Source organism: Mus caroli, chromosome 1 (assembly GCF_900094665.2).
Source record: "Mus caroli chromosome 1, CAROLI_EIJ_v1.1, whole genome shotgun sequence".
Classification (NCBI taxonomy): domain Eukaryota; kingdom Metazoa; phylum Chordata; class Mammalia; order Rodentia; family Muridae; genus Mus; species Mus caroli.
Window position 1 is genome coordinate 53,253,748 of NC_034570.1, and position 15,354 is coordinate 53,269,101.

The following is a 15,354-nucleotide window of genomic DNA, read 5'->3' on the forward strand; positions in this document are numbered from 1 at the left end:
TCACTCTGTAGCCCAGACTGGCCTCGAACTCAGAAATCCGCCTGCCTCTGCCTCCCGAGTGCTGGGATTAAAGGCGTGCGCCACCACGCCCGGCTCATTTTAATTTTTCTTTCTCACCTACTGTGTGTGTGTATGCATGTGCCCGAGTGTGAGCACACACATGTCATGGAACATGTGAAGAACTCAGAGGACAGTTTTAGAAGCCAGTTCTCTTCCACATTGCTAAGCCAGCATCCTTCTTGCTTCTGCTGCTATGCATTGTATTCTAGCCTGGTTGGCTCAACAGCTTCTAGATGATGCTCCTGACTCCACCTCCCATCTCACCACAGGAGTGCCAGGATACAAATGCACACCACTGCATCCCTTCCCCCCTGCCCCCAGACAGGGTTCCTCTGTGTATCCCTGGCAGTCCTGGAACTTGCTCTGTAGACCTGGCTGGCCTCGAACACGCAAAGACCTGCCTGCCTCTGCCTCTCAAGTGCTGGGATTAAAGGCATGTGCCACCATAGCCTGGTGGCATCCAGATTTTTTTATTTGGGTTTCAGGGATCAATCTCAGGTCATCGGGTTTGCAGAGCTGACTAACACTTTTACCTGCTGAGCCATCTTCCTGGCTCTAAAGAGTACAGTGATGACTAACACCTAGAACTTACTGTTAGACCTGTTATTAGTCTAATTGTCTTGTGGCCTTATTTAATTCTCACTTTATAAGGTTTATACTATTTTCCTATTGCACTAAAGCATACAAAATTTTATCATTTTTATGTGTACAATATACTGGCATTTAGTACATTCACATCGTTGTGCCCATGAGTAACATTTGTTTCCACACTTAAAATGGGGCTCGGGGAGCCAGCTGTGGAGATGTTGGGAATCCCCCATTCAACTAAGCTAAGAAGTAACCAGGCAGCACCCAGGACAGTGCCCAACACATAGCAGATACCCAACAAATAATGCTTGAATGAGCATATTCATTGCCAGCATCGTCGTGGGGAGCCACAGCCTCTACCCAACAGAAGGGCACAGATTGGTGAAGAAAACTAATCTGCGTCCCAGTGACACTTGACACAGTCAATGTTTAAGACAAGCTGGACTGTAACACTGTGGAACAACTGGGGGGAGGGGTGCTTTGTGAGTGCTGTATTATTATTTAATTTTTATTGTATATATTTATGGGGATCACTGTGATAATTCAAGACACATATAAATGGTACTGGTCAGTCAGGAGAGTTAGCGTCCCATCTAATATCCAAGCTGAAACATTATTACCGTTTCATCTGGTTTCCCTTAAACTCTGTAGACCAGGCTGGCCTCGAACTCAGAAATCCGCCTGCCTCTGTCTCCCAAGTGCTGGGACGAAAGGTGTGTGCCAACACTGCCCGGCTATATAATTTTTTCAATTATTTTATTACTATAGATTTTTACCGGCATGTATGTCTGTGTATCAGTTGCATGCAGAGCCCTTGAGGCCAGAACAGGGCATTATATCCTCTGAAAGTGTTCCAGACAGTTGTAAGCTGACATGGTGGTGCTGGGAACTGAACGGGGTCTTCTGGAAGAGCAGCCTCTGGAAGTTCTAAGTATTAATCATTACTATAAGTTTATTAAGAGTGTCCCTACCACTGAGCCATCTCTCCAGCCCCTGTCTTAAGCCTCTTAAAGTCACTATAGTGGCCTAGATCTATACTCCCACTTACCCAATTGGTTAAGACAAGAAAATCTTTTAAATCCAGAAAACCAGCCTGGGCAGCATAGTAAGTCTATCTCAGAACCCAAAACTAGAAACAAAGAAATGCACACACAACATAACAAATGTACAGGTCTGGTGTGGTTTTTCAGTATACATGTGCAATGCCTGCTTACACGTATGTGTGCAAATAAGGTAGCCGGCATTTCAACCTGGTTTAGCGTCACCTTGTATTTGTAGCCTTTAAGCTTCTCCCTTCCAGTTATTCATAAACTAGATGGTTCTTGTGAGCTGTAGCCACCCCCACCCCCACCCCCGTGGTGCAGAACACTGGAGCTTTCTCCTTCCTACCTCCCTCCAGCACACACTCCCACACACTCCTATCTCCAATGCTACTCTACGTCCGGGTCTTCTTATAGAATCTACACGTGAGGGATGTCTGCAGCTGTCAGGCAGGGAAACAAACCTGGAAGAGATAAGAATGAAAACTCATTTCAAATTGACCTCCTCGGCCTGCATCAAACCTTCCAGAGAGTCTGAAGCCAGCTGGTTCATTGTCAGAATGTTTAACTCCAGTTACTTTAGAAAAAAAAGTTTCCTGGTACAATACAATCCCAGGTGCACAAGAAACATAATTACACCGAAACTCAACTCAGAGTGCATCTCATTTCTTCTAAGAAAATGGGTTCTAGAGATAGGCTACCTGTACTAGCCTAAGGGTCTAGGGAAGGATGTGACCTGGTCTCCGTCATACAGATATCGTAGAAGTAAGTCATTTAGATTACTAGCCATCTCTAGTCCTGGTTGTGGGAACTCGATATGGCCTGGCCCAAGAGATAACACAGACCACCAGGCTTTTAATCACCTCCATTTCCCAGCTTTCTGGATAAGAACAGGTTTTACACCCATCCCTTCGAGGGGAAAATCCCATATGCTTGATTAACATTCCTGGAGATCTGTGGGTGGGGGGACTTCATGCTGTGCCCCCAACACATCAGAGAAAGACCCTTACCCCGTCCATCCACCAATGGGCATCTAGAAAGATTCTGTCCCAGCTATTGATGCCCAAATAAGCGTGGGAAATGCTGCTGTAGTGTTTTCCTTCAGTTACTGCCCAGTTGTGAGTTAGACGGACAGGTTATGTGGTGGACCGGTTTTCAGTTTTCAGTGTTTAGGGGGAATCTCCGTTTGCTCTCCACTGTGGCTGTGCTCACTTACATTCCTAGCAACAGTGCTAAGTGCTCACTTTGTTTCAAACCGAGCCAGTATTTGGTATTCAGTCATTTCTGTCCTTTTAAAAGACCAGATCTTAGCCAGGCAGTGGTGGCGCACGCCTTTAATCCCAGCACTTGGGATGCAGAGGCAGGCAAACTTCTGAGTTCAAGGCCAGTCTGGTCTACTAGAGTGTGTTCCAAGACAGCCAGGGCTACACAGAGAAACAAAAAACACAAAACAAAACAAACAAACAAACAAACAAAAACCCAAAAGACCAGATCTTGTTTCTGGTCTCAAGCTCACCAAGTAGCTGAGAAGGACCTTGAACGCCCGACCCTCTGGCTCCCAACTCTAGAGTGCTAGGCTTTCAGGCAGCCACACTGTCTGGTTTGCAGCATAGCTGGGGATAGAACCCAAGGCCTCAGGCACTCTAATAACTAAGTTACATCCCTAGCCACTACTTCTTGTCTTTTTAAAAATTACATGTATTTGTGTGTGTGTGTGTGTGTGTGTATAGGTCAGATGACAACTCTTTGGAGTGGTTCCCTCCTGCTACCATGTAGGTCCCAAGGATTGAACTCAGCTCATCAAGCTTAGCACCAAAGCCCTCTGCTCCCAGCACTCTCTCCCTGGCTCCCCTTATTCTTTGTGATAACAGCTTTTCTCGTTTGGGTGAGATGGTCTCCCATTGAAGTTCTGCTCTGAATGGTGTTAAGCAGTTTTTTTTTTTTCCACAAGTCTCTTGACCATTAGATTTCTTTTGAGAAGTGCCTGCATACATTGCCCATTTTTAAACTGGATTTTTTAAATTAATGTTTTTAAGTTCCTTCTATACTCTGAATAGTTATCCTTTGCCAGAAGAAAACTTTATTTAAAACACTCCATTTTGCAGGCTTCTTCACTGTTGATTTTCTGAGTCTGGAGTAATCCTGTTTGTCTAATTGTGCCTTTGTTGTCTGCTGTTTTGGCTTCTTCCCACCATGACTACCTCTGCCTGGGAAAGTCTAGAGTAGCTTTCTGGAGGAGAAAAAATTTAAATGGAATCTTGTGGTTAAAAAAAATAAAAATAGAGACCCAGGCATACATAGGTGAGCAGGGGCCCAGAGCAAGCAGAGGGAACTTGGGGGAATCAGCCAGGCGTGAACTGTGGCTACAGAATAGATCTGGAGAATCTGGTGAGGGCTGAGTTGGCTAGGAAATGCCTACCAGCCCTGGCACTTCTGGGCATTTCTCTTTAGCCTCTGTGGACTTCTGCACACAGAAGCTGGGCTGCTCTCTGTAGTACGGTAGCAGCTGGCTGGGTGGGCCATTCTGACCTTCCTGAGAATGCTGGTACCCTGGCATCCTGAGCAGGTATACAAGCCCTAACCACCACCTCCTTCTGTCCTGGGATGAATGGACAGCACAACACATGCAAGGCAGCATGGGCCGCACACACACACACACACACACACACACACACACACACACACACAAACACACATCTTGATAGGCCTGGTAGACATGGAGAAGGCAGCCTGTCAGAGCAAGCCTCTCATTAAAGGTGGAGGGTGGCTAACAGGCTGCTCTGAGCATACTAATTACTTGTCTCACAAGAAGCCTGGAGAGGGTTGACTGGCAAAGCCCAGGCAGGCTGAGCAGGCTGAACCCACCGCAGTCAGCCTCCTGCTGTCGTGTTTATTTCCCTCTTCCAGAAATTCCCTCCCCGGCTCCCTTCTGTCTCCCTCTCTGTTTTCAAGTAACCTCTGAGTGGGTGGTTGGGTGGAGAGCTGAGAATGAGCATTACTGGGAAAGAGAGAGGACTAGGAAAATGTGGAAGAGGAGGCAGATGCACTAAAGTTAGTTGATTTTTAGCTTCCCCTCCTTATAAATATAATCTAACCATATTACTAGAATTTTGATTTTATAAAAAGAACTATGTGTGTGCTCGTACCCAGCAGTGTAATATTGCTGTTCTGAGTATTTTAATATTTTTCTTTCAGTCTCTCCACTGTTATTATACGCAAAGACACTCTTTAAGAGGTGGTAATTATTCTAACTCGTTCCTCTGTGCTTTGCCTTGTTTCCACTCACACTATGCATATTGGAAACATGGAAATAGCTCTCACCCTAACCAGCCTCCTCAGTGGTCCTGGTCTTCCCTCTGCCCCTGTTCATCCAATGAGGAGTCTTTATGAATTACCTTCACAGTCATCACTTGAGAAATGAACAAGGGAAACTAAAAAACCATGCCAACACACGTGCACGTGTGCATACACATCCCAACCCAGGATGACCTTTTTCTAATCCCTAGAGTCTGTTAATATGATACTGTATGACAAAGGGGAGGGTCTGGGGTTGCAGATGGAATGGGGGCTGCTAAGTGGATGAAGCTTGGTTTGATTTGGTTCCTTTGCTGAGGATGGAACCCAAGGTCTTTTATGTGTTCATCAAGTCCTCCACCACGGAAGTTCTTGAGAGCTTCTGGAAAAATCTTGTGCTGGCGACTCTTTTTGCTTTGAGCCAATGTGTGATTTCTAGACTCACGGGGCCACGAGGCAGGGGATGTGTAGGTGGTTAAGAGTCTCACCTGTCTGTAAACCTTTGTTTCAGCTGACTGTTCTCGGAGCATCCAAGTGTCAGCTCTTCTGAGACACTATAGCTTCTGCTAACACAGGGTGATGATGACTGTCTGAGTCTGAATTAGACCCCCAGTTGCCCTTGTTACTTAACAAGTATTTCTTTTATATCCCCTCGTTATCGGAATTCTAGTGTATCTGTGGGAGCTTTGCTGGGCTGCTAGCTCAAGGCGCAAGGAGCTGCCAGGACAAGTCAGAGAAGGCCTTGCCTTGGATTTGGACTACGTACATTCTGTCTTGCTTAGTCTTTGGAAGCTGATCTTGGCCACTGTATTAGTTTCCTATGGCTACTATAACAACTGATACACAGCCAGTGACCCAGCTAACACTCAGACAACAATGTATTATCTTACACTTCTACAGTTAGAAGTTTGAAATGGGTTTCAATGAACTAACATCAAGCTGTGACCAGGCCTGTGTATCTTGTGGGAATCCCAGGAAAGAACTATTTCCCTGAAGCCTTCCCTTTCCAGCTTCTATAAGAGCCTTGTATTCCTGACTTGTGTCCCGTCCCTCCAAACCAGCAGCATTGGATGGGGGGCTGGGGGAGGTCCTTCTCTTCTTGTGGTCTCTCTGGTTCTCCCTTCTGAGTCCTTACATTTAAAGAATCCTCATAACTACATTGGGCCTACAAGAACACCCATAATAATCTACCATTTTTTAGGTCTAGCAAGTCAAGTATTAGGTACTATAATCCCAGTACACAGAAGGTAGAGGCAGGAAGTTTGTGAATTTAAGAGCAGCCTGAACTACATGATGAGACCCTGTCTCAAAACAAAACAGAACAGAAGCTCGGAGTGCGACTCCATGGAAACTCCATCTCGAGACAAAAAGAGGGGGTTCAGTAGGGGGACGCTAGGGATATTGGTTGGCAGTAGAGCACTTACCTAGCATGTGTGAGACACTAGGGTCAATCTACAGTGTGGACATGGATTCTAAAAGACAGGAGTTACGTTCCTCTTGCTGATGAGGGAGAAGTGTGTCTTCACTTAGCTATTGATTTCCAAAGATTGTCTTTCTAGGACCTGTGAAATCTAAATCCCTTAGGCCACATGATTCTAAATACCATGAGCTTCCCACACCTTCTAACATGCTGTTAGCCCTACTTTGGAGAAGTTCAGAAAGGCTCAGAGACTTGCCCATGGTCATAAAGACCAGAGGCAGAATGAGCCTTGAGCACTGACACCCTTGACCATAAATCTGGGCACAGACTGTCCCAGGCTTTTTCTTAAGCTCCTGCCCAATTCTGCTGGGCATTCTGGACCTGCTTCATGTCTCCCGTGTTCATTATACAAGCTCAGCATGTGTGTAAGACTGACGTGAAAGACTTCTCAGAGGTACAAAGGGCCTCACTGCCTGTGGAACTTAGGAGACATTGAACCTCTGATCTAACCGTCCCCATTACTCTTCAGACCTTGTCTTTTTGATATGTGAGCTAACACAGCTTCTTTCTCATTGTGAACCATCGAGTCAGGTTTCACTGAATCCTAACAAGCATGAACATGTTGGGCTCCAGTCTCACGGCTCTTACTCTCCAGGACGTTCGATGAAGCGCCTGCTTCAAATCATCTTTTGTTCTTCTGTTATCAAGCTGGCTCAGGGAGCTAAGTCCGGGTCCATTGATGAGATTGTATGTTCTTGGAGAACAGGAGGCCTTGCACTGATGAGAAATTTAAAGCTCTGAGTTCTGTCTGACTCCGGGGCGACTGGCTGAGCCTGCCTCACTCTGTGGTGGTTTGAATATAACCAAGGTTCCCACATGAGACACTTAATCCCCAAATGCAGCACTGAGATGTGGGACCTTTAAGTGATCAGGGGTTCCACACTTATGAATGGATTAATGGAGTTATCAATGAGACCATATTATTACTGCTTTATGGCCCTGTGGGGACTGCTTACCTAAGGAACAGTCAATAAATAGATGGTCTCCCTCATACCAGTTCTCAGTGGAACACCGGATCACATTCATGGGGCATCAATGAACATATGATGTATGAATGTGTGTGTGTGTGTGTGTGTCTAAAACCATTTCTATAAATGGGATTAGAAATCAAAACTATGATTATCTGATGGGTAGATGGAAGATGCTGAAGAAGTGGCTTAGGGTATATCCTGAGCAAAAGAGAATATTCTGCATTTTATTTTCTATGGTGATTACAAAGGCATATATAGTTGTTGACTTTTATCAAACTAAAAATCTAAGCTCTTTGTGTGTTATATATAAACTATGCCTTTATTTTAAAAAATTAAGGGGGTTGAGGAGATGGCTCAGCATTTTAGAGCACGAGTTGTTCCTGGCTTCAATTCCTAGTATTCACATGCTGGCTGACAATCATCTATAGTTCCAATTTCAGGATATACAAGGCCCTTTTTGGATCTCCACAGGCATCAGGCACACATAGGGTACACTTACACACATGCAGGCAAAACACTCATACATATAAGATAAATAAATCTAAAAAATTAATTTTAAGAGCCTATATTCTGAGATCATGTCCAGTCATCAATCATGGATGCCATGATCAATTAGTAATGTCTAGCAGCATTTTTGTTATTCATGGGCCTTTTCTTTTTTCTCTTCCTTTCTTTCTTTTTTTTTTTTTTTTTTTTTTTTGTCTGGATTCTCAAGACAGGGTTTCTCTGTGTAGCCCTGGCTGTCCTAGAACTCACTCTGTAGACCAGGCTGACCTTGAACTCACAGAGCCCAGACTGCCTCAGTCTCTCAAATGCTGGGATTACAGGCATGTGCCACCACCATCTGGCTATTTATGGGTTTAACGAATTCTGAGAGTTTGTGCATCGTTTAAAATCTGTCCACCCTATAGGATTACAGTGAGTTAAAAGCTCTACAAACAATATAAATCTCAGTCGAGCATTAGCCGTTGTATATTTGTTCCCACGTGTCTTGCACTGAAGGGCTGACTTTGGAAGGAAGAGTCCCAGAAAACTCTCTCTGGCAGAAATGAAATGCAACACCTTTTCAACACGCTAGGCTTCCTGTGGACACCGGCAGGCTTTGTCTGTCACAGCTTTCGCACGAGTAACGCTGAGCGCCCAAGCACGTGCCTCTCAGCCGCATCGGGGCCATGTTGAAGGGAACGACAGGATTTCCACAGCCGAACTAATTCTCCTGAGGCTTTATCCTTTCCTAAGGCTCCGGCTCAAGATGGAGTCTGGCTTTTGTCATTTCTCCTTCCCCTCTGACTGTGGATCTTCAGGGGCCCTTCAGGGCTTTGCTCTCTGGACTCTTGGACTGTGTTTATTAGCCAAGGCATTTGTTCTTGGTGCCGTCTGGCCCCTCCCGGGAGTCTCTGGGTTACTGAGGATTGGGCTAACCAGCCTGCATCAGCTGCAGTCTCAGGGCTCAGCTGCTGTACTGTTTCTTGTTGTTTTTGTTTGTTTGTTTGTTTTGTCTTGTTTTGTTTGCTTGTTTTTTCGAGACAGGGTTTCTCTGTATAGCCCTGGCTGTCCTGGAACTCACTTTGTAGACCAGGCTGGCCTTGAACTCAGAAAACCGCCTGCCTCTGCCTCCCGAGTGCTGGGATTAAAGGTGTGTGCCACCACTGCCCCACTGTGCTGTACTGTTTCTGATTGGTGTCCCCACAGAGGAAGCAGGACAGCGCCTGGCGACCTTACCTCTACTTCCGAAGCAAGCCAGAGAGCCAGACCCAACGGCAGATCCAGCCTGGGTATTCAGCCAAAAGATATCTCCGAGGCTTTCTGCGGACATGGCCCCCTGACACCATGTACCGGCTCCAGTGTGCAGGTCAGTGGGAGAATGGGTGGGAATGGATACCAGTCTCTCCCAGCCCAACCTGATGTGAGGGTATGTTTCCCATTGGTGCCAGAAACACCGGGATTTAAGGTCCAGCTCTGCAAAGTCCACAAGCCTCCATCCCAACCAGTGCCTTTTACCTGCCTGGACATTTGTAGAAGGAAGGACCACTTGAGTACTGGCCATCTGCTCACACTGTTCGTCTTCACCCCAATCCAGAGCTTGCTTCCCAGCCTATTCCAGGCCAAGGCCTGGGATCTTCCATCGTAAACCCCACTGGTCATGAGACAAAACAAAAGGAGTTCTAAATACACAAAGTATTTCTTTGTCCCGGGTCAGCCAGCCAGAAGAGTTGAGCCCAGAAAGCTGATACTTCCCGCATCCATAGCTCCACATTCTTCCCAGAATTTCCAAGTTCCCTGTCTGAGGTCATCTCAGGTCCTTTTAAAAACAGCAACTCTCCAGCACTATTCCCGCTAGACAGGGTTGAACACCCCTCTGCCTGACAGAACCCCATAAGCAGAAACACCAGAAACCTAAAGTGGGGATTTGAGTCACCTGATTCAGCACACTACACACACACACACACACACACACACACACACACACACACAGAGAGAGAGAGAGAGAGAGAGAGAGAGAGAGAGAGAAACTCACAATATTTGGGACATATTTCTACTAAAATGTATTCAATGTTTATCTGAAACTTAAACTTAATTGGACATCTTGTATTTTATTTGACAAACTACTGGGGTGAGATGTGTGGGATGTGCCATAGCTCACTCAGCCTCTTGCTGTTCCTTCAGCACCAACAGGACCAGAGAATTCTGGCTTGCTTCTTATTTTATAGGTTTACCTGGAAAAGGAAAGAAAACAACTCCCTGCCCACAAGATGAGCCGTGTGGGCTTCTCTGGCAATTAGTTTTACTCTCAAGGCAGAGCCCCGTGGTTACAGGCAGTTCTATTTACTTACCACTTGATAGAAAGAGCTTCTCAACCAAAAAAGCTGGTATCACTGGACAGCGCCAAGGCAGAGCAGGCTGCCATCCCGCAGCCTGGGCCAACAGCCTCAAGGAAGGCAACACCTTTAAAACAACAACAAAAAGATCTCAGACCTATCTTAACACTGGTTAGCATGTATGGTGTAAGAAAAGGTATAGGTAGCTTGTATTTGTGGATCCCTTACCATAGCTCCTTGATCTTTAAAGTAAGAGTAGCCCCTCTTTAAAGTAAGCCCTCAAGTTGAAGGAGCCAAGCTGAGACTCCAGTGAGAAGCCACTGTCTCAACAGCTGTTGCTCACTTCCCCTCAGGTTTCAGAACTCGCTCACTGTTGGATGTCAGTGATATCCTCTGGTCCCATGTCCTGCCCTGTGATGAATCCTCACACTTCAAGCTTGTTTCTTTTCCTTTTCTTCCTTTCTAAACGCTTTTTTTTCCCTTCAGTGTTTGTTTTGGTTTTTTTGAGACAGGGTTTTACCATGTATCCCTTGCTATCCTAGAAACCGATGCATAAACCAGGCTAGCCTCAACCTCACAGACATCCTCCTGCTTCAACCTGAGTGCTGGGATTAAAGGCACAAGGCCACCATGCCCAGCTTTAAAGGGTTTTAAATCAATGTTTATGTTAGTATACAAAGTAACCAGTTTCATCAGGATACCTTCATTCATACATCATTAGGGCTGTGTTTCCCAGCCTTCCTAATGCTGCCACCCTCTAACTTAGTTCTTCATATTGTGGTGACCCACAACTATAAAAATATTTCATTGCGGGCTGGCGAGATGGCTCAGCAGGTAAGAGCACTGACTGCTCTTTCAAAGGTCCTGAGTTCAAATCCCAGCAACCACATGGTGGCTCACAACCATACATAATGAAATCTGACACCCTCTTCTGGTGTGTCTGAAGACAGCTATAGTGTACTTATATAAAGTAATACATAAATCTTTGGACTGGAGTGAGCAGAGGTCCTAAGTTCAATTCCCAGCAACCACATGATGCCTCACAACCATCTGTATGGCTACAGTGTACTCATATACATAAAATAAATAAACCTTTTAAAAAAATGAATAGTGATGTAAATATCTGACATGCAGGGTATCTGTTAGGTGACTCCTATGAAAGGATTGTTCAAGAACCCTCAAAAGGGTTGCAAGTGACAGGTTGGGAAGCATACATGAGATGCATTCTGATTCCTCCCGGCTGACCACTCCTTGCACGTCTGTCTTCACACTTAGTCCTCTTTCCGCCTGACTACATGGATCATTGCTCTGTTTTCCACCTCCCTCATGTCCTCTCATGACGCCCTTTGTAGTTTCATGATGTGTGTGCATGTACACAGACACAGATACACATCTACATAAAGGAACATAACGTACACAAGCATTTTAATCTAGACTTCATACACAAGTCCAGATCTCCTATAAAGTCTTTTCTGAAAATTCCGTCCACTGCTGAGCTTCTGGCCTTCGGACCTCACATCATACTGACTCGCAGAGCTGTAGAGCTGAGTCCGGAGAGATCCATTGCTCCAAACCTCACTATGAGGAATCCCTGTCTAGTTCCACTGCGTGTACCCTGTGGCCAAGCAGAGGGTGGGCCCTTGGTGAGCCTTCAGGAAATACTGCAGATTGGCTAGATTAGATTCAGAAGGCGGCTGAGCACGAGGCCGCCAGACGCAAGCAAGCCCTGCCTACTGTGATTAGATCTCTCTTTTTGAAGCAAAACAAGCCTCTTAGTGAACACAAGGAAGCAGCCACAGTTTTGGTTTTCCTTTGGTTTTGGTTTTGTTTTTCCCAACAAGGACCTAGTTTTTGGGAATGGTAAAGTAGGACTAAGCTCATGTGGTGCCAGAAACACCCAAGGCGCGTGAGAGAGAAGCTTTCCCTGCGTGCTCTCCGAGTTTTATAACCCTTCTCATCTCCGGATTGTCCACTTTAACGTCTGTTCAAAGCCAGGACTACTGCAAGCTGGGAAATTTGTAGTTTAGCCGGAACTCTAGATGGTTACCGTGTTTGACATCAAGAACTCCTGACCTGCCCCTCAGGACACATCAAGGATTCTGTGCTGCTCCAGGACAGTCAGCCTGGGATACCCAAGAATCTCAGGCCACAACAGGATCTTTCAGGTGTACCCCCAAAATACCATCTCCTGCCTGTCATCCCTTCATTTTGGATTCAACAGAGATCGTCTTATGCACAAGGTACCTGTTGATTTTTTTTTTTTTGTCATTTTTCATGTATGGTGTGTGTGCAGAAATGTGCATATGCATGTTTGATTGTATGGGGGCACTCGTGTGTAGGTACTCATACACATGTGTGTGTGTGCATGCGTGCTGAGGCCTGAGGCTAGTGTTGGGAATCACTCTACGTGGCATTGAAGCAGGTCTCTCAATCAAACCCAGTGCTCACTGAATTAGAAGTCATGCTAACCAGCTTGCTTTGGGGATCCTCTGTCTTTAGCCTCTGAGATTGGATTCTAAGCAGGCTGCTATACCCACACAGCGGTTAAATGAGTTCTGAGAATTTGAACTCTGGTCTTGACATGTCTAGCACTTTAACCACTGAGCCGTCTCCCTAGTCCATACCTGTTGATTCCATGACCAGTTCAGTTCACAGATACTTGGATTATTTTTAGATTTATTTATTTATCATATGTAAGTACACTGTAGCTGTCTTCAGACATTCCAGAAGAGGAATCTCATTACGGATGGTTGTGAGCCACCATGTGGTTGCTGGGATTTGAACTCAGGACCTTTGGAAGAGCAGTCAGTGCTCTTACCCACTGAGCCATCTCGCCAGCCCCGTTGGATTATTTTTAACAGCTTAAAAGTTTTCAGAAGGACTCCCGAGGCAGAGGTAGGCAGACCTCTGTGAGTTCAAGGCCAGCCTGGTCTACAGAGTGTGTTCCAGGACAGCCAAAGCTACACAAAGAAACCTTGACTCGAAAAAAACAAAATAAAGTTTCACAGAATAAAATCCAGGGGATCTGGGTCCATCGTCTTCATTTGTAAGACAAAGGTCTCGGTCTGGATAGATGAAGCCGAGTGGCCATTAATGACATATGTCTAATGAGCTCTTGAAACGTAGCTACTGCAACTGTGAAACAGAGTTTTTCATTTAATTTTGATCCATTTACATATAAATAGCATGTGGCTAGTGGCTACTGAACTTAGTGTTCAGATTTCTGAAGTTTGTTCCATTCTGATATTTTTTTGTGTGTTGGTTGGTTGGTTGGGTTTTTTTGTTTTTTGTTTTTTTTGGTTTTTTTTTTTGGTTTTTTCAAGACAGGGTTTCTCTGTGTAGCCCTGGCTGTCCTGGCACTCACTCTGTAGACCAGGCTGGCCTCGAACTCAGAAATCCGCCTGCCTCTGCCTCCCGAGTGCTGGGATTAAAGGCGTGCGCCACCACGCCCGGCGGTTGGGTTTTTTTGGGACAGGTTCTCACCAAGAAGCCCAGGATAACCTAAAACTCACAGTCTCCTCAGCTTTCTAAATGCTAGCGTTAAAGACATGTGTCACCATCTAACATCCTTTAATCCTGTGATTTTTGTGACAATGCTTTAAAAATACATAAACTGGGCTGCTGAGATGGCTCAGTGGGTAAGAGCACCGGACTGCTCTTCCGAAGGTCGGAAGTTCAAATCCCAGCAACCACATGGTGGCTCACAACCATCTGTAATGAGATCTGACACCCTCTTCTGGTGTGTCTGAAGACAGCTACAGTGTACTTACATATAATAAAAATAAATAAATCCTTTAAAAATTACATAAACTTTAGAACCATGGATCTCTTTTGCAAAGTCTCCCCTTTGATTTGTGGGATAAAAGGTCTTGAGCAAGTCAGCTCACCTCTTTGAGTTGAGCTTCCATTTGTCCATCTGTGCAATGGGCATGTTAAGACTACTCAGTATTACACAGAAAAATTACCATGATCTGCCTGTACACTGTTCAGTAGTGTGGAGACTTTACCTACTAATGCTTTTCCTGGGAACGTGTGTCACTGAAAGTGCAGTTAAGAGATTGGAAGAGATAGCTTGGAATAGAGCCTAACATCATATAAAGGCATTTTTCTGAAATCCAAAAGAATTTTTCCAGAAACAATGGCAACATCAGACCAAGTTCTCTCCTTGGGAGAAGATCTTGTCCAGGTTAGTAGGGGAGTGAGGAGCATGGCAGGTCCTCAGAGGCTGGGCCACCCAGCACTCCAACCACACAGTCACTTAAACCTAGACTCTAGTGACATTGATCTCTGGCCAGAACCTGCTCCACATGTGTTTTGTCTGTATAAAACACAGCTCCCATCCATTGTCTTCCTCATTATAAGTTTATACGTCCGTTTATAGCATAAGCCTCTATGTGCTTTGTTAACATGGGTAGAAATTCCACGAAGCCGTAGATTCTGGAACATGGATGACATCATGTTTCTCAGCAATCAATCCATGCTCTGGGGACTGGAACCCACCTAGCTAGTGTCACATGGGACTGACTCCACCCTTCCCTGGTGGAGGGCTACCTCATCACTGTCTTATGAAGTCTCTCCTCAGAGACCCTAAAGTCTCCATTAGGGAGCCTAGGATTCTGATGCTCCGGGGCCCAAGACAGTGTGCAGTGAGTTGCAGCACTCTCACTGGGGAAAGGGTCTCAAGACTTCAGAACTGTGGGAGCTGTGATTTCCCTGAAACCATCTACCATGGAGCTGTTACCATGGGGTAAGGTAGACAAGGACATGTGGTAGCGCAGGATTCAAAGCCATGTGATGGCTCTGGGCCTCAGTTTCCTCATTTATAAAACGGAGAGACCATACCACAGGTACTTATGTGGGAGTTCAAGGCCATAGTGCAGTCCCTGGCATATAGCAAGTGCTCAATAAATGTTAATTACAGACCTCCCTAGATTTTTTTTTCCAGCATAATTACTAATTGTAGTGTCCAATTGCCTGTGATCACAGCAGGGGCAGGGAAGAAAAGAAAAAAAAAATCAATGTTAAAGAACTATATGGTGCTCAGAGGCTGGTTTGAACCCTACTGTTTTCATTGGTTTTTTGTTTGTTTGTTTGTTTGTTTG

The 15,354-nt window shown here is 45.4% G+C and overlaps 1 protein-coding gene and 1 long non-coding RNA gene across 2 annotated transcripts in view; one reads left to right on the forward strand and one right to left on the reverse strand.

The window, feature by feature from the left end:
- Positions 1 to 15,354, forward strand: part of Kiaa2012 (KIAA2012 ortholog) — a 106,571-nt gene that overhangs the window by 7,304 nt on the left and 83,913 nt on the right. The window contains exons 3-4 of the mRNA XM_029477902.1: positions 9,126 to 9,285; positions 12,337 to 12,492. Of these exons, the coding sequence (XP_029333762.1) occupies positions 9,126 to 9,285; positions 12,337 to 12,492 (316 nt within the window). The remainder of the gene's footprint in view (positions 1 to 9,125; positions 9,286 to 12,336; positions 12,493 to 15,354) is intronic.
- The window catches only part of LOC110294512, a 7,928-nt gene continuing 2,049 nt past the window's right edge, over positions 9,476 to 15,354 (reverse strand). The window contains exons 2-3 of the long non-coding RNA XR_002377945.2: positions 10,268 to 10,379; positions 9,476 to 9,570 (exon numbers count right to left, since the gene is read on the reverse strand). This is a non-coding gene — a long non-coding RNA (uncharacterized LOC110294512). The remainder of the gene's footprint in view (positions 9,571 to 10,267; positions 10,380 to 15,354) is intronic.